At 43.1% G+C, this 25899-nt stretch overlaps 1 protein-coding gene across 2 annotated transcripts in view; it reads left to right on the forward strand.

The window, feature by feature from the left end:
- The window catches only part of LOC311241074 (septin-4-like), a 293309-nt gene that overhangs the window by 262483 nt on the left and 4927 nt on the right, over positions 1-25899 (forward strand). The window contains exons 10-12 of one of the 2 annotated variants that reach the window (XM_084329752.1): positions 2419-2515; positions 6037-6199; positions 6805-6898. In XM_084329752.1, the coding sequence (XP_084185878.1) occupies positions 2419-2515; positions 6037-6199; positions 6805-6898 (354 nt within the window). Of the gene's footprint in view, positions 1-2418; positions 2516-6036; positions 6200-6711; positions 6899-25899 lie in introns of both variants that reach the window. The other variant, XM_084329753.1, reaches the window with a different exon arrangement.

Here is a 25899-nt window from a genome sequence, read left to right on the forward strand (position 1 = left end):
CATCAGTTAAAGACAGTAAAGGTGGAGTCTTGTCTGGTGACATCAGTTAAAGATGGTAGAGGTTGAGTCTTGTCTGGTGACATCAGTTAAAGATAGTAGAGGTTGAGTACTGTCTGGTGACATCAGTTAAAGACAGTAAAGGTTGAGTCTTTTCTGGTGACATCAGTTAAAGATGGTAGAGGTTGAGTCTTGTCTGGTGACATCAGTTAAAGATAGTAGAGGTTGAGTACTGCCTGGTGACATCAGTTAAAGATAGTAGAGGTTAAGTACTGCCTGGTGACATCAGTTAAAGATAGTAGGGGTTGAGTACTGCCTGGTGACATCAGTTAAAGATAGTAGGGGTTGAGTACTGCCTGGTGACATCAGTTAAAGATAGTAGAGGTTGAGTACTGCCTGGTGACATCAGTTAAAGACAGTAAAGGTTGAGTCTTGTCTGGTGACATCAGTTAAAGACAGTAAAGGTTGAGTCTTGTCTGGTGACATCAGTTAAAGATAGTAGAGGTTGAGTCTTGTCTGGTGACATCAGTTAAAGACAGTAAAGGTTGAGTCTTGTCTGGTGACATCAGTTAAAGATAGTAGAGGTTGAGTACTGTCTGGTGACATCAGTTAAAGATAGTAGAGGTTGAGTACTGTCTGGTGACATCAGTTAAAGATAGTAAAGGTTGAGTACTGCCTGGTGACATCAGTTAAAGACAGTAAAGGTTGAGTCTTGTCTGGTGACATCAGTTAAAGATAGTAAAGGTTGAGTCTTGTCTGGTGACATCAGTTAAAGACCGTAAAGGTTGAGTCTTGTCTGGTGACATCAGTTAAAGACAGTAAAGGTTGAGTCTTGTCTGGTGACATCAGTTAAAGACCGTAAAGGTTGAGTCTTGTCTGGTGACATCAGTTAAAGACAGTAGAGGTTGAGTACTGCCTGGTGACATCAGTTAAAGATAGTGGAGGTTGAGTACTGCCTGGTGACATCAGTTAAAGATAGTAAAGGTTGAGTCTTGTCTGGTGACATCAGTTAAAGATAGTAAAGGTTGAGTCTTGTCTGGTGACATCAGTTAAAGACAGTAAAGGTTGAGTCTTGTCTGGTGACATCAGTTAAAGATAGTAGAGGTTGAGTACTGCCTGGTGACATCAGTTAAAGATAGTAGAGGTTGAGTACTGCCTGGTGACATCAGTTAAAGATAGTAGAGGTTGAGTACTGTCTGGTGACATCAGTTAAAGATAGTAGAGGTTGAGTACTGCCTGGTGACATCAGTTAAAGATAGTAGAGGTTGAGTACTGCCTGGTGACATCAGTTAAAGATAGTAGAGGTTGAGTACTGTCTGGTGACATCAGTTAAAGATAGTAGAGGTTGAGTACTGCCTGGTGACATCAGTTAAAGATAGTAGAGGTTGAGTACTGCCTGGTGACATCAGTTAAAGATAGTAAAGGTTGAGTACTGCCTGGTGACATCAGTTAAAGATAGTAGAGGTTGAGTCTTTTCTGGTGACATCAGTTAAAGACAGTAAAGGTTGAGTCTTGTCTGGTGACATCAGTTAAAGACAGTAAAGGTTGAGTCTTGTCTGGTGACATCAGTTAAAGACAGTAAAGGTTGAGTCTTGTCTGGTGACATCAGTTAAAGATAGTAGAGGTTGAGTCTTGTCTGGTGACATCAGTTAAAGATGGTAGAGGTTGAGTACTGCCTGGTGACATCAGTTAAAGATAGTAAAGGTTGAGTCTTGTCTGGTGACATCAGTTAAAGATAGTAAAGGTTGAGTCTTGTCTGGTGACATCAGTTAAAGATAGTAGAGGTTGAGTACTGCCTGGTGATATCAGTTAAAGACAGTAAAGGTTGAGTCTTGTCTGGTGACATCAGTTAAAGATAGTAGAGGTTGAGTACTGTCTGGTGACATCAGTTAAAGATAGTAGAGGTTGAGTACTGCCTGGTGACATCAGTTAAAGATAGTAGAGGTTAAGTACTGCCTGGTGATATCAGTTAAAGACAGTAAAGGTTGAGTACTGTCTGGTAACATCGGTTAAAGATTATAAAGGTTGAGTATTTTCTGATGATATCCGTTAATGTAATCTGTATGAATGTTGTATCATCACAATATATATTAATAATAATAATAATAATTAAACCACATGAAAAAGTAAATGTAGATTGTAAAAATACAAAATTACACTGTGAGTTATATATTGTTGACTGCCAGAGGTGTATCCCTTGCTGGCCTTGTTGTACATAATTGCAAGTAGCTTTGGACTAAATGTGAATGTATATCGAGGTCAAAATATCTGCTAAAATAATCACAATATGACATTTAGTCCGTATCATTCGGCCCTACTCTACATTGCTTTACTCCCGTTCCCAAACAAGCCCTTCACATCCTCCCCCACTCAGGTCTGTTCTGAAACACCCTCCTAGTTCCACTTTCTCTTCCCTTCCAGGACAGTATTCCGTTTGCCGTGATCGGCAGCAACACAGTGGTGGAGGCCAAGGGGAAGAGAGTGCGAGGCCGGCTGTACCCCTGGGGGATCGTAGAAGGTAAGGGGAAGAGAGTGCGAGGCCGGCTGTACCCCTGGGGGATCGTAGAAGGTAAGGGGAAGAGAGTGCGAGGCCGCCTGTACCCCTGGGGGATCGTAGAAGGTAAGGGGAAGAGAGTGCGAGGCCGGCTGTACCCCTGGGGGATCGTAGAAGGTAAGGGGAAGAGAGTGCGAGGCCGGCTGTACCCCTTTTACTTTGGGTATGCAATCGTCAGGTGTTTTATGCTAAATGTGGGGTATGCTTGGGCATAACTATATATAAAACGTTATACACTGTGTTCTTCATTTTAAGGGTAAATTGGTTTTGCGGCTCCAGATGAATTTTATTTTGTGAGAGGGGGGAAAATGGCTCGTTTGATAGTAAAGGTTGCTGACCCCTGCCCTGGGCGATCGTAGAAGGTACAATTTCTCACTCGGGCTGACCAATTAATAGAAATCTCAATCTGGACAAGTGTGCTATCCAAATCACAAGATGCCACAATATTAGTTACAGGTGTAATGTGTGTCAAAATACCAAGTTTCAAGTTCAAGTTTGTTTATTATTTGTCACAACAAAATTCAGAATACTTTATATGAAATGCTTATTTATGAAAGAACCTGATAGTGTGCTACACACAGTAAAAGAAAAGTAAGTAAAACAAAAAAAGTAATTAAGAAGTAAGTAAAAGTAAGTAAAGTCAATATACATATATGAATACAGAGTAAAATGAGTAACAGTGAGGTACAATGCAGAAATGAGATGAGGTACAAAACTCAGGGTAGGGTGCAAATGAGGTATGAATGTAGTGCAAATCTCTTTAATAATAGATAAATATAAAGTGTGTTAAAGTGTCTAAAGTGAGTGGTAAGGTGAATGTTTGTTTAAAGTGAGTGTGTACATGTGGATGTGTGTGCAGTGAGTGTAGATGATGGGTTGTTACATAGTGTCACTGTCATTGAGCATCCTGATGGCCTGGGGATAGAAGCACCTTCTGAGGCTCTCTGTACTGGCCATGTGACTCCGGTAGCGCTTGCCTGACCGCAGCAGTTCAAAGAGGCAGTTGTTTGGGTCTTTGATTATTCTCTTAGCCTTGGCCCTGCAACGCTTGTTATAAATGTCCTGGAGAGTGGGAAGTCCACCTCCAATTGTGCGTTCGGCTGAACGGGCCACTCTCTGCTGCGGTCTTGTGCTGTGCTATTCCCAAACCAGGAGGTGATGTTACCAGTCAGGATGCTCTCTATTGTGCACAAGTAGAAGATCTTCTTGAGGATCTTCTGACTCACTTTGAGCTTCCTTAGGCGCCTAAGGAAGTAGAGGCGTTGCCGTGCCTTCTCCACTACACTGTCAATGTGTGTGGTCCATGTCAAGTCCTCGGATATGTGGACTCCGAGGTACTTAAAACTGTTCACTCTCTCGACCGGTGCCCCGTCGATGCTGAGGGGGCTGTAGTCCCTGGCCCCGACCTCCTGAAGTCCACAATCATCTCTTTCGTTTAGCTGATGTTCAGGGAGAGGCTGTTCTCCCGACCCCACCGTGCCAGGTCCTCTACCTCTTCCAGGTAGGCCCTCTCGTCGTTTGCAGAGATCAGGCCCACCACGACTGTGTCGTCGGCAAACTTGATAATTGTGTTGTTGTTCCGCTGTGCCACACAGTAATGCGTGTACAGCGAGTAGAGGAGGGGGCTCAGAACACAGCCCTGGGGGGCCCCTGTGTTGAGAGTGATGGATGAGGAGGTGCAGTTGCCTGCTCTCACCACCTGGGGTCTTCCTGTCAGGAAGTCCAAAACCCACTGGCAGAGGTCATAGTTCAAGCCCAGGTCCCTGAGCTTTGCTACGAGTTTGGAGGGGACTATGGTATTGAATGCTGAGCTGTAGTCGATGAATAGCATTCTCACATAGTTCCCCTGCCTTTTGTCTAGGTGTACCATCTAAATTAAGTATTGTGGTGCTGCAGAGATGTCCCGGCCGCGTGAACACTTAAGGTAACCTACTTGCGTTCAGCGTTTCTCTGAGTGACCGCACGCTAGCCCGCCCCCTTATCGCCGCCTGCCGCTCCTGTGTGTTGCAGCGCGGCGCGAGCGGCAGAGGTCCCTCGCGGAAATGAAATGCGGAAATGTAATGTGTCACATACTGTAGCTCGCATAGGTAATATTAATAGGTTGCCGCGGCATTATGCATTCGTAATCCCCCCTACATAATACGCACGCACGCAGGTTAATCAAGCAACGCTCGCGCAATACCTAGCTTAATAATAAGTAGGCAATTGGCACAAGTGTAAATTATACATTCGTCACTCAGTTTTAATATCGACGGATAGCTCAACTCGTTCGTCAGCTTGCTGTAGACTAGAGCCTATGGTCAGTCGGTGCCAATTGCCTACTTATTATTAAGCTAGGTATTGTGCAAGCGTTGCTTGATTAACGCGCGTGGTTATTATGTAGGGGGGATTACGAATGCATAATGCCGCGGCAACCTATTAATATTACCTATGCGACCTACAGTATGTGACACATTAAAGATGGCGGCTTGCGTTCTGAACGAGCGTATTCGCGAAGGAGAGCGCTCTGCCACGCTGCCGCGGGTGCGTGCTAGGCGTGGTCACGTGGGCGTCGTGGCCAATCAGAGAAACGCGGAACGAAACGCTGAACGCAAGTAGGTTACCTTAAGTGTTCACGCGTCCCGGCCTACAAATCATATTCTACATATTTAAAGATATCTTTGCTTGGTACAGATCCCTGCAGAAATAACACAATGATCATGTGTTTCAATGAAAATGAGAATAATGACGCAAAATCATTCCCTATAATATTGTCAATCATTTCACAATTTCAATATCACTTAGAATTTTTACTTTGTGTAGTACCAAGGATGGTGTCTAGCAAATCATGCTCCTCCTCAAGGTAATTTGTAGAATCTAGACATTCTCTATGAATTGACCAGTACTGATACTAAAAACAAACCCTTAATCCTTTACAAACACACACATTTAGGCATTAATTCAGTACATTGCATTGGACATGTCCATGTCATCTCTTCTATTATAGCATCTCTTCTGTGTTATGTGGTTCTCTGTTGTACTTTTTACAATCCTCTCCTCTTTTACAAGATGCTTGATGAATATTAAGCCATTGATAGTATTTCTTAACTGGCTTGGGGAGTAACATTCATTTTAGGAAAAAGGCATTTCAAGAGTGAGATTATAGACACAAACATACAACAGTGAAATTATAGACACAAACATAATTTCAACAGTGATATTATAGACACAAACATCATTGTACACATCTTGAAATCATGGTTGTTAATGATGACAACGCTTCTAATTACAGCCGGAATTACTTGCTAGTTTAACTGCATTTCGGAGGTAAAGTAACCGAATGTCATCAGATGACGTTACTGAGTTTAAGTATTCCATCGGGATTACATCCCAGATTATAATTTAAATCAATCCCTCTGCGAAGGATTACATTTCAAAAGTAACCTTTCCGAATCTTGTTTCCTTCTACTCCACTCCACTCCACTCCACTCTGTTGTGCCTGACAGTGGAGAACTCAACACACTGTGACTTTGTGAAGCTGCGGAACATGCTGGTACGGACCCACATGCAGGATTTAAAGGACGTGACGCGGGAGACGCACTATGAGAACTACCGGGCCCAGTGCATTCAGAGCATGACCCGCATGGTGGTGAAGGAACGCAACCGCAAGTACGCTAACAGCATGTCGTCAACATAACATTTTCAGTCAGGTTTACCCACCCAACACATTTAGAGTATTAGGGTTGTATATGCTCAGCCAGTATTTTTGAGAAAATTATTGTCAAAGTTACACAAAGTTTATACGTTACACAACATATCTGGGTTTGAATTGGATCTTAGTCTCATGATTGACTCATATGGTGAATTCATAACTGTTCAGTAAATGTGTCATCATGCACATTCATATTACAACATTATTCGGGAACGCATGTCATGAACTATTATCTCTTACAGTAGCTTGGGTAAGCTCATATCCTCACTATGAGAAACCTTAATATGATAGCTCCAGATGTTAACCAGGACACTGGGACATGTAAACATAGAGAAATAATTGTTTCCAGTCGAAGGTTATGTTACCATGGCAACATTCACAACATTCTGTCTGCTTGTGTGTGCAGGTAGTGGTACTACAGATACTGTATGTCGACGATGAACATGTGTATACTCTTGCGCTTTCCTAGCCCTAGGGGACAAAGTGCAAAAGGTAGATGCACAATACCGACAGTTATTCCAACTGTTGATGTGTCTCTACCACACCCTGCTTCTCCGTGCAGTAAGCTGACGAGGGAGAGCGGGACAGACTTCCCCATTCCCATGGGCAGCGGCGACACAGAGACGGAGAAGCTCATCCGAGAGAAGGACGAGGAGGTACGGCACGTCGAGCGCCACCACGAGCCAGACTCTCACGAGCACAAACACAATGCTGACGAGCACCGGGAGTCTGAGGCCGACCCAGGGCCCCCAGATCAGGAGCACCAGGAGGCTTCCTGAGGCCCCCTGAGGCCCCCTGAGGCCCCCGAATCCTTTTTAGACAAAGAACCTGTAGAACCTGTTTTCTTTTTTTGTTAGGTTTTTGAGATGGGCGAGATGTCTTCAGAGCTCATTCAAATATGATAAGATGAGTGTAATAAAGACAGGAGAGGTTGAGTACTTTTGGTTTAGGTGTCACACTTGCATTCCAGTTGTCCAGATGGAAAGTCTATAGATCCTGTTTTGGTCACTGTTACCTTGTAGGCAAACCTCTTCCTCCGGATCAAGCCGCACGCATCTTGCGGAGATAGACTCCAGGGATATGAAAGCACTTGCACGAACAGGTCGTGGGTGGAACATCACATAGTTTCATTCAGACTGTTCCTGGAGCAGTGCCCCGGAGTCTCTCCCCAAAAGGCCCATGCGGTTCATTCTCGGAAGTAGAGTTTTGCCTACAAACGTCATCATTGTTTACAAAGAGTAAAAGGCTCTATACAACTGGAAGTAAGAAGTGAGTGGCTGTTCAAAACGGATTTACATGGTTCTTTGTTTGAATGGTTCAGTTGTCAATCACCAACACACACACACACACACACACACACACACACACAACCACATACAGAATGCATGGCTAAAATTTAAAGCCATGGTCAAGGGATGTTTTGCGGCCTAAAACAACGATTGCTTCATATAACTTGTTGAGTAATCAACCCCCTGCACAAGCCATGAGTTCAGACTCTTATGCAAATATGTAAGAGCATGAATAGATTTGAGTCAGATAGTCCTTGGGCCAAATCCCAAAATTGGACGATTTGGTACCAATTGGGTGGGCAAATTCTAGATGTGATTTTTTTTTCATTCAAATGCCTCATTATTGCAAATGTTTTACCCTTTTCAACTTTTCAGGTGGAGCCAAAAAAGTCCCCTGCTATATTGTGCTCCCCTTGGTGTGACTCACTCACAGCTGAGGTTGTGGTGGAGACATGATCATGATTAGGTTATTATGCACTCGAGTCTCCCGAACACGTAGAGACAACCCTGAGTCTATCAGAGCTTCCTACGCTGTGCTATGGTAACTTTTGTGCACCTACCGCATAATACCTCCAGAAAATCGCAACAATGAGGCACTCACCGGTAGGGGATAGGTGCGCGAAGGTTACCATAGCTCAGCGTAGAAAGGTCTGGTTGACTGGGTTTATCTCTACGTGTTCAGGAGACCCAGATGCATAAAACGTGATCATGGTCATGTTTATAGTTCCCCCACAACCCAACCTACGAGCGAATCTATGAAGGGGAGCAAAACATGGCAGGAGACTTATTTAGCGAAAAGCACTCCATACCTTCAGGAGGTGATAACCACTAATAAGCTACAAAACCAAAAGGTCTATCATATCAAAACATAATCTAGGGATGTATAGAAAAAAAAAAAAAAATAATCTAGAATTTGCCCAACCAAATTGGTACCAAAAAGTGTTTGGCCCAAGGACTAAGATAGTTAATCACATCTAGAATCAGGCGTGTGTCTATGATCAGGGTTCTCCAACTTTCTCCCGTGAAGGACCCCCAAATAGCTATGTATTGGCTCTGGATCCCCGATTTGGTAAGATTTCTGAAAGACCCCCAGTGGTCCCTTGACCTTTGGCATCCACTGGTCTAGGCAGCAGGGGCAATATGTTGTTTAAGGCTGCCAACCGTAGACAGCCTAGGCATTTCTATACACATGAACAGTTCCCTGTACCAGTACTGTGTAAGCTAGGTCAAAGGATTATGATGTTGGATAGTGTAATTTCTTAGTTGAATACAACATTTTCCTTATGTGATTTACACCCAGAATATGGCACCATAGAGTTGTGCTATTATAATATATTTGTATACTGTATGACCCCATGGTGCCCAACCACTATAATTATTTTAGAATCAAAAGTAATGTTATTGACCATAAATAAAAGTGATAATAGAAATGAAGTAATGTAATATATAAATATATAAAAAACACATATAAAGTGTTCAGTATTATAAATAATGGCAACATTTCAGTTTGCGTACAGGTTTACATAGTGCTTTTGAGCTATAGTGTTTGTTTCAGGGTAACATGCATAAGGTCCGCAGTGCTGTGAATTAGATTGAAAACATGGATGAACAGATCAGTGAATGAAAAGATGTACCACTATCAATCCATCAATTTAGTTTGATCACCAAGGATGATAAGGAGTTTATTTCAAGTGCTGCACTACAGCTGATATATTGGTGACCATAGTTCACAAACACAACTCTCCCAGTTCCCTCCCAGTTAGTCTTAGTTCACAAACACAACCATCCCAGTTCCCTCCCAGTTAGTCTTTTGAAATGTATTTATTTCATTAAAGAAATTAACTATTTCTTTTCTCATTTTGTTTTTATTTTGTTTGTAGCCATAATTATGAAATCATAAATTGACTCTAATGTCATACTATGTTTGGGGGACAGGAAGATGGTAAAATAAATAATTAGAGAATGCATACTATAATTCTGAGAAGTTACGAGTCACATAATCGTACAGCACAGTGCAGAAAGCACATGTATCACAATTAGTGAACTCTTCATTATTGCCATTTTATAACCTGTGTTATATGTGATTGAGCTTCACACATTAAAAATAAATTAAATAAACCTAGTGTCCACAGTGATTGACCCAGCAATATAACAGCTCAATATAACAGACACAAGACACCATAGTAATAATCCAGCTTTCTCTTTGAAATTCAATAATATCCAATACATGCAACAGGCAATTTCATGAGCCAGTGATTCCCCCGCTGTCATCAGCACAGGTCACATGACCAGGATGATGTAGAGTAGACTGACGAGTAATATCGATCGGCCATTGATCAGAGCCCGGGTTGTAATTGGGCGCTGTTCAGTTGTGTGTGCAGTCATGCATAAGTAATCTGCTTGAGTAGTTTATACAGCCAATCAGCGTCTCATGACCTCCCAACTGCCACATGTTTTTTAAAGGGTCGACAAAATAATTACTTTATTTGTATAGCACTTTTCATACAGAAGTTGCAGTTCAAAGTGCTTCACACCAGTAAAAAATACAGACATAAGCGAGCATAAAAAGATAGAGGTAGCAAGGTAAGGTAAATCAGTGTTTCACATTAGGATCTAGCATTTCAATAGGCCTTTCTGTTTACAGTTTCATTCAGTAATACAAATAATAAAAATAGTTTAAAATGATTCAGTTTAAAAATAGGATAACAATTATAAATTAGAACGGACATACAACAGGGTATTTAACATACAACAGAGCAGTGCACCAGTAAGAAGTAAAAAAAAAAAAAAGAAAAATGATAAAATAGTTCAATTTTGAATTACAATAGAGCAGTGCTCTTCAAATTACAGTGCATAGGAGGTAGTGAGATAAAATTAGCATAGAACCGACAAATGAATTTGATAGGAAGTGTATAAAAGTAGGTAGGGTAAGAATAGTGCAGGTAAAGTACAATTTGTGCCAGGATATCCCTGATGTTTCATTTAAATGCCTGAGCAAAGAGATAGGTTTTAAGCTGTCTTTTTTTTTTTATCCACTTTTTCTCCCCATTTTTCAATTTTTCTCCCATCCCAATTTTGTAGTATCCAATTCTTCCCTCCCCTGTCTTGAACGTTGCTAGACAGGGTTTGTTCTGTACGCCTATTAAAACACCTGTTGCGTACCACACCTGCCGTTTGAACTGCGTAGTTCCATAGTTGCTTTGGTAGCTGACTCTCTACTAACATACATCTACCCATCTCAAAAAGGGTACGCCACCCCCTCTCGGCTGTTCCATTCTGGTGGGGGGAATATGGGGCTGATGTTTCATGTCTTATCCTGTTTTTCACTAACAGTGTCTTAAAATCTCTACTTGTGAACTCTGTTCCGTTATCGGATCTTAAACACTTTATTTTCCCGTATGGTGCTATATCTGCTAGGAACATTTCCGTAGCTTGCACTGTCACTCTTAGCTTTTAGAAAGTATGTGAACATTGCGCTGGAATAGTCATCTGTGAATGACTGCACGTATTTGTAGCCATCTATGGACTCGTTAGGTACCGGACCGGCTAGGTCTGTGTGCACTAACTGTAAGGGAGCTTTTGCTCTTTTATCAGGGTTTCTATTCCTTGTCTGTGTGAATTTTCCCTGAACACACACCTCACATTCTTGAACAGGTCTTTCTGTCTTGCCCTTTATATCCATACCTTTAACAACATTTGTTAACTTAATGACATCATCATAGTTACAATGGCCTAATATCTCATGCCACCCCTGTATGTCGTGACATGTTTTACATTTGTCACTGTTCTCATCATCGGTATGTAAATAATACAGTCGGTCATACACATAAATGTCAAACCTGGTACCATCTTGGTGTATTAAAGCGTCTTTCTCCTGCTGGAATATGAACGTTGCCCCACTGGTGGTCGCTGCCTTCACGGAGAATATGTCCTGTGGGTATGAAGGTACAAACAACGCTTTCCTCAGCGTGGCTTTCCGCCGCCGTCCTTCACTTATCAATCAGGCATACTTCTGCGTCTCCTCTGCGTTGAGTGACGCCGTTGCATAGGGTGCCGTCTGCCAATTCTACACAGTGGGTCTCTGGCTTGAACGTGTCAAGTTCTTGAACATGGCTATGTTCGTGATGATATGCGATGTAGCTCCTGTGTCTACCATCAGGCCCTTCCTCTGGAGGTCTCGTGCTGGCTGCCGTTGGATCCCGGTCCCGCCGTCTCTGATCCTGAAGACGCAGTCTGGGTCATCGTGGCCTTCTTCTTCTTTTTTTTAATCTACTTTTTCTCCCATTTTCAATTTTTCTCCCATCCCAATTTCGTATCGTCCAATTCTACCCTCCCCTGTCTCGAACATTGTTAGGCCATGCCTCCCACAAGCCGGCTGCAATGTGGACTAAGCCTTACATCACGTGTCCCCTCCGGTACTCGAGGAAGCAGCAGTCACATCTTTTCACCTGCACAGCGCAATCTCTCAGCGTCGGGGGTCTGCGTTTGGAGGGCACGCCGCCCCCGTCGCTTCCTGATTCTGCTGCGCAGGCGCACCAACCGACCTGTAGGAGTCGCTGTCCACAACGTCCGATCCCCACCCATCAGCTTCCCACCCCCTAATACTGCCAATTGTATTAGTATGAACGACCAGCCAAGCTGATAGCAATGCAGAGAGCTGGGCTCGAACCCAGTGTCTCCTGCATTGGTGGTGAGCGCCTTTCCCACTGCACCACCTAGCCGCCCGTGGCCTTCTTCTTCTGAGATTTTTCTCGCGCCATCTTGACCTTCTTTCCACCTGCACGTGGCGTCTTTGTGCATGTCACTTTTGCAATGACCGCACCATGTCTTCCGCCGACATGCTCTAGCTCGCAGTGTTAATTTTGTCAACTAAAATTATGACGAAAGATGTTTGTCAACAAAGGTTTTTTTCATGACGACAACGAGACGTGACGTCACGTTATTGAATACCATGTGACGCTAACGAGACTAAATAGTTTATTAAATATCGTTAACCACAACTGAGGACACAAAAATGTCATTTACAAAAACCAGGACGAAATTTCTCTTCATGTATATTGTTGACTAAAACAAGACGAGACAAAATAATTATAACTTTTCTTAATGCCATCGTCCCGACAGAGCAGTGTGTCGGGGAGCTCTGTTATTAGCATTAGCTGAAGAGCTATTTCAAAAGCTAGTTTTAGCTTAACACTATGATCGCCGGGAACGAGTTTTCACGTCATTCCGATATTAACCTTTGAACCGGTTGTACTCATCCAAATGTGGTCTGGCCACTCGCTATAGCTCCCGCGACTCCATCTTGAAACACTGGATAATAGATCGCTCGCCCTAACTCAATAAACAACGTTATTTGGACGTATATACTATTATACAACCTGGAAATGGATCGGGCATTTCTACATCCCATAATAGAAAAAAATCTGTTCCACGCTCATCTGCCAGCGGCGCGAGGAAGCCACGGTAAGATTCAGCGTTATTTTCTAACCTATTCTATACTAACTGATCTGATGAACATATGACCCACTCTGGATGAATCATCTAACGCTGCCCACGGAATTATAAACGATCCCCCGCCCATCCGGTCATCATCAGATGATATGTAGTAACTCCTAGAAGCACATCCAGTTGAAACTTTTTATCTCGCACAGATTCCTACCAAACTGTATTTGATCATCAATATAATGCATTTAGGGCTATAAATCACGTTCTGAAGAAAGCTGCAGAAAACGATAAAAACATACTTTATACTTTAGACCATATTTTAGTATGAATATGTGAATGAAAAAGTTTAACGTTGCTACACCCTGAACAATACATATAGGACATTGAATGGGCCATAATAATGGCAATGTAGCAATAGAATTAAAAAAGTTATAGCCCTGCAAAGAAGGGGAACTTCTCCATAGACAAATAGAGCTGGCGAGGGATGGTAAATTATGAATTTAACCCATGGCGATTAAAGTGTTAACGTTACCTTGGCTAAAGTTGGGACTATTCATAATCCAGCTGCAGACCTGCAAGCAAAGTACAGCAAGTTGGCAAAGGAGTATTCCAAGGTAAATAACTTTTTCACCAGTAACATTACATTGTTTGTATTTCCATCTAGCTCGCGTTAACTAGTGGCTAACCTACAGTAGCTCACGCTAATGTGGCTAACTGATCGACCTATCGCACACAATTAATGACATGTTGCGGACAGCCATACCGGTGACAATGTTTAGCTTTTAGTGCCAAATGATAAGAGTCTGAGGCGGAGTCTCAAAAGAGAATGTTGAATATTTATTGTGCATTAAAAATCACAACAGAGCCTCTACTAGCTAACCTAAACAAACAGAGCCTTCTGGAAGCAAGTGCAACAATGTTTAATGTCCGTGTGGAACCAATGATAGGGCTGCACGATTTTGGGAAATAATCTAATTGCGATTTTTCTGATGGATATTGCGATTGCGATTAAATTTGCGATTATAATAATTAAAAAAAATTAAGCAGCCTCACAGAGGTTTATTGTAAAATGCGGCTTGCATCTGGCTTACGCGGTGGGTCTTTTCAGGACACCGAGCCTGAAAATGTTTCTTTTTACCTGGGAATGGATACCGGTACCCAATGGTACCTTTTTTTCTGTACTTTACTCTCCCTCTCTGAAGTCTAAACTTCACAACACACAATCTAAAACCCCTTGCCTCCCTCTCCCAAACCGATCTTGTATCTCTTTTTTTTTTTATCTACTTTTTTTTTTTTATTATTTTTCTCCCTTCCCCAATTTCGTATTGTCCAATTCTACCCTCCCCTGTCTCGAACGTTGTTAGGCCATGCTCCCACAAGCCGGCTGCAATGTGGACGAAGCCTTGCATCACGTGTCCCCTCCGGTACACGAGGAGGCAGCGTCGCATCTTTTCACCTGCACAGCGCGATCTCTCAGCGGCGAGGGTCTGCGTGGGAGGGACACGCCGCCCCCGTTGCTTCCTGATTCTACTGCGCAGGCGCACCAACCGACCTGTAGGAGTCGCTGTCCACAACGTCCGATCCCCACCCACCAGCTTCCCACCCCCTAATACTGTCAATTGTATTAGTATGAACGACCAGCCAAGCTGGTAGCAACGCCGAGAGCTGGGCTCGAACCCAGCATATCCTGCGTTGGTGGCGAGCGCCTTGCCCACTGCGCCACCTAGCCGCCACCGATCTTGTATCTCAATGGGACTTCCTGGTTAAACAAAATAAAAAAAAATAAAGTAAAATAAAATAAAAAGTAAAGTAAAAAAATATTGCGTTTTTTTTTTTGGCGATTTGATAATTGCATCATTCCAAATCGCGATTAATCGTGCAGCCCTACCAATGTGCCAACAACCTTTCCGTGGGTGAACTCATTGAGCACAGTTGTCATTTAATGATACTAATACTAATCTATACAATCACCTGTTGTTGAATAAATACCATTACTTTCTAGTTATTACTAAAAAACAGTATATAAAACGGTAGCTGTAAAAAAGAAAAGATTTTTTTTTATCATTTATATAATATAATTATTTTTTTAGTACATTAACTAAAAATAGACAAATGTCATCCGTTTTCGTCGACTAAATCTAGACTCAAACAAAAAAGACAAAATTGAGACAAAAACTGACTTAAGACTAAAATGCTCAGACATTTAGTTGACTAAAACTGAAAAAGGAGCACTTGACACATGACTAAGACTAAAACTAAAATGAAAATAGCTGCCAAAATTAACACTGCTAGCTCGGTGCCTTTTGTGTCGCACTTAAAACATATAATTTCTGTATCTTCATATTTCTTTACATACGACCTTGACTTGTCGGGACCCCGCGCCCGGGTCTGGTTAGAGTCTTCATCACGTTATCACTTGACTCCGTCGTATTTAATTTCTCTGTGTCTTTAAAACTTCTTAGTTTGGTTTTGAACTCTGCAAACGTTCTATGTGGGCCACGTGTATTGTGAATGGCCGAAACACATCTGGTAGTCCTTTTAATATCATCGATATCAACAGTCCGTCACTTAACATTTCACCTGCGTTACGTAGCGCTGTGATGGCGGTTTCCGCTCGTATGATATAGTCTGTAACACTTTCACTACCCGTCTTCCGGAGCGACGTTAGCATGGTGTACAAGTTAATTATCCGGGGTTTTCCCGTCCCGGCATAATACTGCCTTAATATTTTTAAGGCTTCTCTCGCGTCATCTGGCGCATCCCTCATAATTAATGAAAGGCTCTTGTCGTCTAGCAGTTGAATTAGCTCTGCGTAGGCATCCGCATTTTTCTTTGCGTCTGTCACTACCTCTTCTTCACCATTCAGTTGTCCCAGGATAGTTTTTTTCAACCCTAATAGGTGAAGGTGCCCCAACACTTTAGTCTCCCATAGTTCATACTTAGTCTCATCGCCATCGAACATCAGTCGAGGCAACCGGCCACAACTGAGGACATTTTACCTTTACTCTTAACAGATATATACTGTAGGTCTACGCAAGCAGCGCAGTCAGTCACACATCCCTTCTCCAACTTAAAACAAACATTATTTGAGCAAACATTTAACGTTATTATAACACTATTTTAACGTTAGTGAATTTGAATGCACATACATAGCTAGTTAAATATCACAACTTGTGTCATCGTTCATCATTGGGGGAAACTAGCCAATAGCTAGCCTATAGCTAACGTTATAGATAGTGAACATTAACTAACGTTTGCAAACAAAGCTAATGTTATCCAGTTGACATTACAGATCATAATAGCTATGATAACGTTAACGAAGTGAGAGTAGGGATTAGGGAAACATTGATGTAGTCAGAGTGTAGTGGGAACGGTAGAGAGAGGCAGCACTTAATTAGCGTGTAACGTTAGTAAATAACATTAATAATAGAAAGCTGCAAACTGAAATAAATGCCCAGTCCTTGAGAGAACTGAGTGTTTACTGTCACCACCTTATAGAGGGAATTACCCCGAAGTCCGGCTAGTTATAACAAGCAAGTTACATGACCGGCACTTCGGCCCTAGAGTGTTGGGAGAACACTCCCCTGTACTCTACTACGGTTCAGATTAATACAGGAAAAGGTATACATTGGGGGCTCGAGTCCGGGATATGAAAATAAATCCTGATTTCATCTGTGAGTTGTAAAATGTATGGAAACGTGAAGTTAGCTCATGCTACTGGAAAACGGACGCATGAGGCAATCTCGTCATTAAATGAACCGAGTTAAAAATGATGACGCCCCATTTGTTTTTTAGTTTGTTTTTTACCACGGTTGTCACGGTTGTCTGTTCTCCATCCGCGGGTGCCTTGACACACCGCGGTATTACGGTGATGCGGTTACCGCGACAGCCCTAGTTACTATAAGGGATTAAACTAACTTGACTAAACAAAACAATACATCTATAAAGCCCTGAGGAGGCTGAAAACCAGCTAGAACATAAGTTGACGCGTCTGTGGCTCGTGCTGGATACTTGTCTGGCCAAAGGATTGAATGTCCACAAGGTCCGTTCCAATAATACCCCCAGTGGGTTTATTTTACCACATAATTACTGAATGCACAATCTGCATGTAATATAAGTAAACGCTAGTACCTTCAAATGAACAAACAAACACTATAAACTACAAACAAAACGATAACGTGCCGTGGCGACATGACGGTCAAAAACGATTGGGCTCTGCCGGTAACCAAACACACCTGCTGTCATCAGTCCTGTTACCCATTAAGTAGCTAAGTAATTCACCTACTGGTGAGCAACGGGAACTGATGCCATAAACCTAATTAGCAGGCACAATGTATAAATTCAGAAATCAACATAAATACATAAATCCAAACAAATACATAAAATATAACATATGGCACCTTACCATGTAAATTGGCTCTTACAGTTACATTGCGCGGTTTGCCGTAATCAGCTTTATTTCCATCATGAGTAATGCTGGCCCTGATCAAGGTTATTTTGTTGTTAAAGAATAGTGCAAGTTCTTCACACTTAACCGTTGATGACTGAGGAGGTGTAGGGGCAGTGTTGAGTAGTAGATTAATAGTGGAAAAAAGGATTCTGGCGTTTCCAGCGTTTTCTGTAATGATTTTAGAGAAGTAGTCTTTCCTTGCTAAGCGGACGGTTTTATTATAGGCAGTTAAAGCATCTTTGTATATATCACAGTAGATAGTGCTTTTTGTTTTTCTCCATTTTCGCTCAGCTGCACGACATTTCCTTTTTTCTTTGTTGACCGCATTATAGTTCAACCAGGGGGAGGCTCTGGTTTTCTTCTTTTTTGTTTTTAGTGGGGCGACAGAATTTAATACAGATGACAGTGCATGAGATTTTCATTTAGAGAGCTGTCATGATTGTGTGGTTCATGTAGTCTGGTAAGATTAATGAACTTTGATTCAGCCTTGTCGTTTAGGAGCCTCTTTTGAACTATGATTTCTTTTTTCGTTTTTGTAAGGGTTATTTGAGCATCAAAGAATATACAGTGATGGTCGGAGAGAGGTAATTCAGTTATTGAGAAATGTTTTATGCTTAGCCCAGTTGTTGTTATGACTAAGTCTAATGTATTTCCAAGCCGGTGAGTTGCATTTGTTATATGCTGTGTTAGATCAAAGCTATCCAGTCGATTTTTTTGCTCTATAGTTTGAGTCTGTTTTCTTATTAAAATGAATGTTCAAGTCTCCATTTAGGATCACCTTAATCATATCTGGTAACACATAGTGAAATCAGTTCAGACAACTCTTGTATAAATATTGGTGAGTGTCTAGGCGGTCTGTATATTGTGACGATTATAGTTGATTCGGTTTTTAGTTCAATAGCGAGATATTCCATCGATAGTTCTGTGATTTTAAACAAGAGCTTTGAGGAGAAAATTGCTGCGACCCCTCCTATTCTGTTTTTTCTGGGTATTTGATTAAAACTATTGTCTGGTGGGCAGGTCTCTATCATTATTGATGTAGCTGTGTCGTTATTGAGCCATGTCTGTTCGGATCTTTCAAAAATGTTCAATTTGAATCCCTTCGAAAGGGGCTGACAGGCACCACACAATGGATGACTCAATGGTTAGTCATTAGAGTTTGTTTATTTTAAACAAACTAGTTGAAATGTTTTTCCACAATACAACTTCTTATAATTCCCACAGTTGACCATAGCTTGTATATAGTTTCTTTCTTTAGATAACCATAGCTTGTATATAGTTTCTTTCTTTAGATAACCATAGCTTGACTGTCCATAGGTTATAATTTCCACAGCTTTACCATAGGTCAAAAACCTGTGAAACAGAACAAAATGCACAGTAGCATACACATTAATTAAGCATAATATTAATAGTTATATTATATATAAATATACTATCAATACTACTATTGAATATACATACACTACATTTCATACATACTAATCAAACCTGCATGTCATGTCCCCTTTAACACTTTGATTGCCCAAGCTTAATTCCATTTTACCCCCTTGAATGCCCAGCACCACTTCAATGTTAGCGTTAATATCGCCTAATCTATGTTTTAAATTATGTGTCTAATCTGCCCGTCGCTTATCAAAGACTAATTTTCCAGTCAACATTGTCGAAGCAGATTGTTTTTTTATCGGTTAATTTCCGTTTTCTAGCATTTTGAAAAGCACTCGATTTCACGGAAAAAAGAAGACATTCTATGATAATCACCCTTTACTGGAATATTCTAGAACGTTGTCATTTTTCTGCCTATTTATGAATCGTTTTAAAATAAACGCTAGATTATCGATAGTATATGTGTGCGCATGCACGCTCGTGCCGCGAGCTGAAAATCGATTCTCCTAGTTACTGACCGCTCGCACAGTGAAACAGCCATATCACGTAATCACATAAAAGCTTATATCTCCGTGAAAACGGATCTGATTATCCTAAGCCTGGTAACATAGATTCCTTACCTGAGATCAGATGGTATCCAAATGGATTACTCCAATTCCTGATCGCCATTAGAAAAAATCTATCATTTTATTGATCCACAGAGTATAGTGTAAAAACACATAATCTCCGCTGCTCTGAAGCTCCAGAGTGAAACTGGTCGACGGCGGTTGCATGAGTGAGAAGTAAAACGTGGATTAAGTTTTTTTTTCTCATTCATTTTCATTGAGTTCAATCCAAAAGGGTGAATTACCATCTGGGAGACGATAGGGGGCGCTTTTTTCACATCTGAGCGCCTGGAATGGTTGATTTTCCAACGGTAGACTTGGTTGATGAAATATGATTTCAGATCGCTAATAAAAAATACAAACGAGAAAATACGAGAATTCTCGTGATGGGCCTTCAACCAGCGGGGGGTAAACCCGAGAAAACTCGTGATGGGCAGTCAAAGTGTTAACAGTGGACGAAAGAGGGAGAACTACAATGACTACATTTACCAGAATGCCTGGCAATGTTTACTTCCTCCTCATATCACACAAGCCATTTCGAGCCCGTCGTCTCAGACACAAACCCACACAACGGGACAAGACAGCAGTTCTCATTCATCGGAGCACACACACACATCAAAGTTCCACCACATGAATCTCACGTGACAAATCGGCAGAGCCACAGAGGGACTAGATCAGCGTGCACCATCGGCAAATACGCTAGCCTAGCCACAAGCTAGCACCAAACATTTAAGCACAACATTCATTCATTTAGCCAGCATTCCCCAACAACCCTGTGTACATGCAGATATTATCGGCAGGCTGCATTAGCAGCCAGCAGCCAACGTGATACATTACATTGTGTTTATAGGTGACATAGCCAAGTTAATTTATTAATTAAGGTTACTTTACCAACAGGCGATGTGATCCTGTCAGAGCTCTGGTTAGAATGACAATCAGCCACCATTTAAAAAGGCAGCTGGGCCAACTGCGCATGCTCACAAGCAGAACACCTGTTAAATTATTTAGACCCATTTACATGGATCTGATCCTTACATTAAATAAACCAAAAGTCTTGACACCTCCCATTTGGCCGACTGATACAATCCAAGGAGGCCACTATAAATACAAGTCACTAGAGTGTTAATGGTAATCTCAGCCTTAAATCAAACTGTTGTAAGTATTTAAATTAAAGTGCTTTTCAAATGAAAGTGTCCTTCAAAGGTAAAGTGGGACATTGTGAACACAACTCGCATCATGAACACAAACTAACTAAGGAGGTGGGCCCCACCACCTTTCCTCCTACTGAGTGTAGGTTTGCCCTTGAACCACTCAGTTGCCTCCCAGGGTTACCCGCTAACTAAACAAAAAGAGAGTCACAAAGTCTTTTGGGTACCCAATGACGAGGACTTCTTCTGCTGGTCTTCAACCGGAATCAGGACCACCAGCCTCCGCACATCCCTGCGACGGACGATGGTTGTGGGCAGGGTAGAGTCCTTTCCCCGGGGCCTGGATACATGGGGGGCAGGAAACCCTATGCAGGTTGTGACGTCCGCGTCACGGACCACCCCCTTCTTGTCTGGATACGTGACGACGATCCGGCCGAGCCGGAACTGTCCTCTTAAGGCATTCTGGTCTGCGATCCAGACCACATCTCCAACCTTGACACTCCTCTCTGCTCGGTGCCACTTATGCCGGATGAACAAGTTTGGACCTGCCAGTTCGCTCCATTTCGACCAGAACTTGTGCACCCCAGCCTGGACAGCCCTCAGCCTGCGCCACGGATGAGTTTCCACATCAATCCCTTGCATGTCTCCTCGTCCGGTGCGCCCCAGGATAAGGGAGTTAGGAGTTAGGTACTCGACTGTGTCCTCTTGCTCCTGTGCCTTGGCGTCGATGGGTCGTTCGTTGGTTAAGTTGGCTGCCGAGTAGAGGAGGGTCTGGAACTCCCCCCAGGTGTAGCAACCGGTGGTTCCGTCAAGGCTGTTGAGAGCTCTTTTTAACTGCCTCTGCTGCTCCGTTCCTGTGGGGCGAATCCGCAGGATGGAAGTACCACTGCCACTCAGTGCCATTCTTGGCGGCTGCGTTCTCGACCGATGCCTTCTGCACACATGCTAGGTGCCTGTGCAGCTCTCTCAAGGCAGGCTTGGCGACCACAAAGTTTGAGCCTCTTCTTGTGCGCAGCAGTGTGGCTGCAATGCCTTCAAGCAAGAGTCCTGTGTTGTCATCTCTGGTCACAACAAGGCAGTTCAGGGTTGTGTCCTGAAAGGTTACGCCGTCTTTAACTGAATGGGCCAAGTCTTTGAAGGCCACCATTCTCTCTTTTGCAGACAGCTTAGGACCCCTTGCCTCCCACTTTTCTGACTCCGAGGCTTGGTATTTAGCATGCAGGCTACTGAACAGTTTGCGCTTGGCAAGGCTCACGAGAGCAACACCCCAGGGTGGTTTTCTCTTTGGCCTGTCTGCTTGGTCTTTTGCCTTCAGCCAGGATTACGCAGCTCGTCGAACCTGGGCGACAGTTCCACCTAGCTTTGTCAAGCTACTGAACCATTTGGGCTCGACAAGGCTCACGAGAGCAACACCCCAGGGTGGTTTCCTCTTCGGCCTGTCTGCTGCTGAAGTTGGACCTTGGTCTTTCAGCGGAGGTTGCAGCGCAGAGTCTCTCGAGTCTGCACCAACGTCAGTGTTGCTGGGGCCTGAGAGCTTTTGTGACTGAGCCCTGGTGACTACAGCTGAGGATGCCTTTCTCTGCCGTCTTTGGATGTCATCAGCGACGTTGGTCACAATTTCGCTGGCCATCTTGACAGGCCACTCAGCTTCAGGCCATCCCAAGAACTTTGAGCCTTGTTGCCACTCTGACTCATAATACTCCTCCGGAGTTGCTCCCCTTGTGACGATGTCAGATATGTAGAGATTTCCTTTGCCCGCTTCTTGGTAGGAGTCTCTCACGATCATCACTCCTTTCCATTTTACGGGTGTGGCAAGACCCATGGGGTCGTAGAATCCAGCAACCTGGCTTAGCAGTACTCGACGGGTCAAGGGGTTTGGAGTGTTACTTCTCACTTCCTCTTGGCGCAGATCGAGTCCAGTCCTCATCTTGCCTCGCTTTCTCGAGAAATTGATGGACGTCATTATGCGAAGCTTGTCAGTCTCTGGTTCGTAGCCAACTCCCAGTGCTTTGCTTTCTTCATCCCGCATCTGGTTGGGTAACACCAGAGTCTTGGGTGCAGACACATTTGTCTTCGGGTTACTGGAGCTGTCCGCAGTTCCAGACCTCCCACTTTGGGCTGACAAGACCCACGCTTTAAGGGAGAAGCTTAGAGTAGTCAGGGGCCTGGAGTTGTAAGCACCGGGGTATGTGCCGGAACTTCCTTGCGGTGCGTGGAAGGTGTCACATAGTTGAGACTGGGGGCCATGCTGGGCAAGCTAGGCTGGACGCCGCCTACAGGGGTTTGAGTGACTACAGGGGAGAACTGGTCAGGGTCTGGGTGAGCACCGATCGTTGCTGCTTGTTTATCGCCGTGCTCTTTGCCTTCAGGCTTTACCTTCTATTGCAGGCCGTCATCGTTGTCGGGCTGGTCCCAGTCTCGCCATGACCATTCATCCCACAGTGTCATGTCGTTCCTTCAGCTTCCTGCTACGGTCCCTTGACTCCATTAAATTAGTTATTGGAATCCGGTCTGTCCATTTACTCTCTTCCGTTCCAGCTTTTTATTCACCAGTTCAATCTTCCGTTCGCGCTCCCTCCTAGTCATCTTCTTATGGTCAGTTGCCTCGGCCTGGTCCAATGCTGCTTCAGCCCCTTCAGAGAGGGTAGCAATTTCCTCTTCAGTGTTCAGTCTTGTACAGTGTGTGGTGGGCACACACTGTACAACTGTACAAGCAAAACTGTACATTGGAATATTGACAAAACCATACTTGATTATTTACATTATTTACATTATTTGATTGTGGAGGGGGTTGGGTTAGGACATTTACAGGGGCCAGTTTCGAATTGCAGCCTCCCGTAAGTGTTCTTTGAGAGTGGTTTTGAAAGTGGGTAGTGATTCACATTCCTTTACAGCTTTGGGTAGGGCGTTCCACATTGATGTGTCATAATTGCGAAACGTGTTTAGTCCCTTGTTTGAGCCGAATCTGGGTTTAACATGATTTGTGGAGCTCCCTCTGGTGTTGTGATCGTGGTATTCACTGACCTTTGGGAAGTATTTTGACATGTACATGGGTATCTTGGTTGTGTAGTGTAGACCAGGCCCATTGCAAGTTGCTGTACTCTGTCGTCTACTCTAAGCCATCCTAGGTTGTCAAAGTGGGCAGGGGTGAGGTGGGTTCTAGGAGTAAGGTCAAGCAGTAGTCTGACCAGTTTGTTTTGAGATGTTTGTAATTTTGTTTTTAGCGCCTTTGAGGTGCTTTGGTACCATGAGGTGCAAGCATAGTCGTAGTACCCCTGAATGAGTGCTCCTGCCAGAGTCTTCAGGGTATTCTTGTTTACCAGAGAGGAGATCCGGTACAAGAATCGAGTTCGTTGGTTGACTTTTTTTTATTACATTGGATGCCATTTTGTCACAGGAAAGATTTGCCTCTAGAATGGAACCCAGGTAGGTAATTTCATCTTTCCTTGTGACAATATTGTCACCCACTGTAACTGAGAAGCCGTCGGTCTTGCTGAGTTTGTTATTTGAACCGAAGAGAATGGACTCTGTTTTGCCCATGTGTAATGATAGTTTGTTATCAGCGAGCCATATGCAGATTTTGCCTAGTTCCGAGCTGAGGGTTTTTTCAACCTGTAACTTGTTCTTGTCAGAGACCAGCAGGGCTGAGTCGTCCGCAAACAGGAACAAGTTGCAGTCACAAGCTGACGACATGTAATTTGCATAAATTAGGAACAGTAGCTGTCCTAGTATGTTTCCTTGTGGAACACCACAGCTCACTGTGAGGGGGGGGATAGGGTACCGTTTACCTCCACCATCTGTTCTCTCCCCTCCAGGTAGGATTGCATCCAGCTCACTGATAGACTATCAAAACCAATTGCTTTTAGCTTGTCAATCAGAATGGTGTGATTGACAGTGTCGAAGGCCTTTTGTAGGTCCAGCATAACCATGCCGCAGTATTTGCCCACGTCCACCTTTTGTTTGATGTGGTCGTTTAAATAGAGAAGGCATGTGTCAGTGGAGTGGGATGTTCTGAAGCCAGATTGGAATTCGTAGATTAGATTTTTTTCCGCAAGGTACTTTTCGACCTGTTCGTATACAATTTTTCCATGACTTTCGAGATGGAGGTAAGGCTAGAAACAGGGCGGTAGTTGCCTGGGTCTAATTTGCTGCCCTTTTTGTGCAGGGGTGTTACTCTCGCAATTTTGAAGTCCTTGGGGACGTGTCCCTGTTTCATGGAGAGGTTTATTATGTGTGTGATGACTGGGGTGACACAAACCCACACAACGGGACAAGACAGCAGTTCTCATTCATCGGAGCACACACACACACCAAAGTTCCGCCACATGAATCTCACCGTGACAAATCGGCAGAGCCACAGAGGCACTAGATCAGCGTGCACCATCGGCAAATACGCTAGCCTAGCCACAAGCTAGCGCCAAACATTTAAGCACAACGTTCATTCATTTAGCCAGCATTCCCCAACAACCCTGTGTACATGCAGATATTATCGGCAGGCTGCATTAGCAGCCAGCAGCCAACGTGATACATTACATTGTGTTTATAGGTGACATAGCCAAGTTAATTTACTAATTAAGGTTACTTTACCAACGGGCGATGTGATCCTGTCAGAGCTCTGGTTAGAATGACAATCAGCCACCATTTAAAAAGGCAGCTGGGCCAACTGCGCATGCTCACAAGCAGAACACCTGTTAAATTATTTAGACCCATTTACATGGATCTGATCCTTACATTAAATAAACCAAAAGTCTTGACAATGTCTCCACTAAGCAGATGCAGTCTAAGTTATTTTCTTTAATCAGATCATTTACTAAAAATGTTTTATTGTTCAGTGATCTGACATTTAGGAGGGCTAATTTTATTTGTTGGACTTGTTCTATGTCATGAGAGGAGATCTGCTTTGGCTAGACCTTGATAGCTTTGAGATTAACATCAGGTGTACGCATATTTGATGGTGTAGGGCTGGGCAATATGGCCAAAAATGATATCACGATAACGATATGATAATGTTATCATATTGATAATTATCGATATTGTTATAAGTATTAACAATTTTTAAAGTTTACTTATTTAAAAAAAAATTAACAACAGATGTATGTTTATTTTGAAGCAATTCTTTGTCGTTGCCGCCATCTTTAGTGGTACAGCCCCTCACACCAGTTCTCAGGCTGCAGCTGGTTTGAAAGCGAAAGTAAACAGGCTTCTCTGCTGGCTGTGGCTCCAGGGGAGTTGAATAGTTCTGGCTCTGCTAGTTTCTTTTCTATCTTTTGGTGATTTTTTGGTGGACGAACTCGAACTCGTAACTGGAGACTAGCTCTGCTAGCACACATAGCCTAC

This window comes from Notolepis coatsorum (assembly GCF_963971535.1).
Source record: "Notolepis coatsorum genome assembly, chromosome: 1".
NCBI lineage: Eukaryota > Metazoa > Chordata > Actinopteri > Aulopiformes > Paralepididae > Notolepis > Notolepis coatsorum.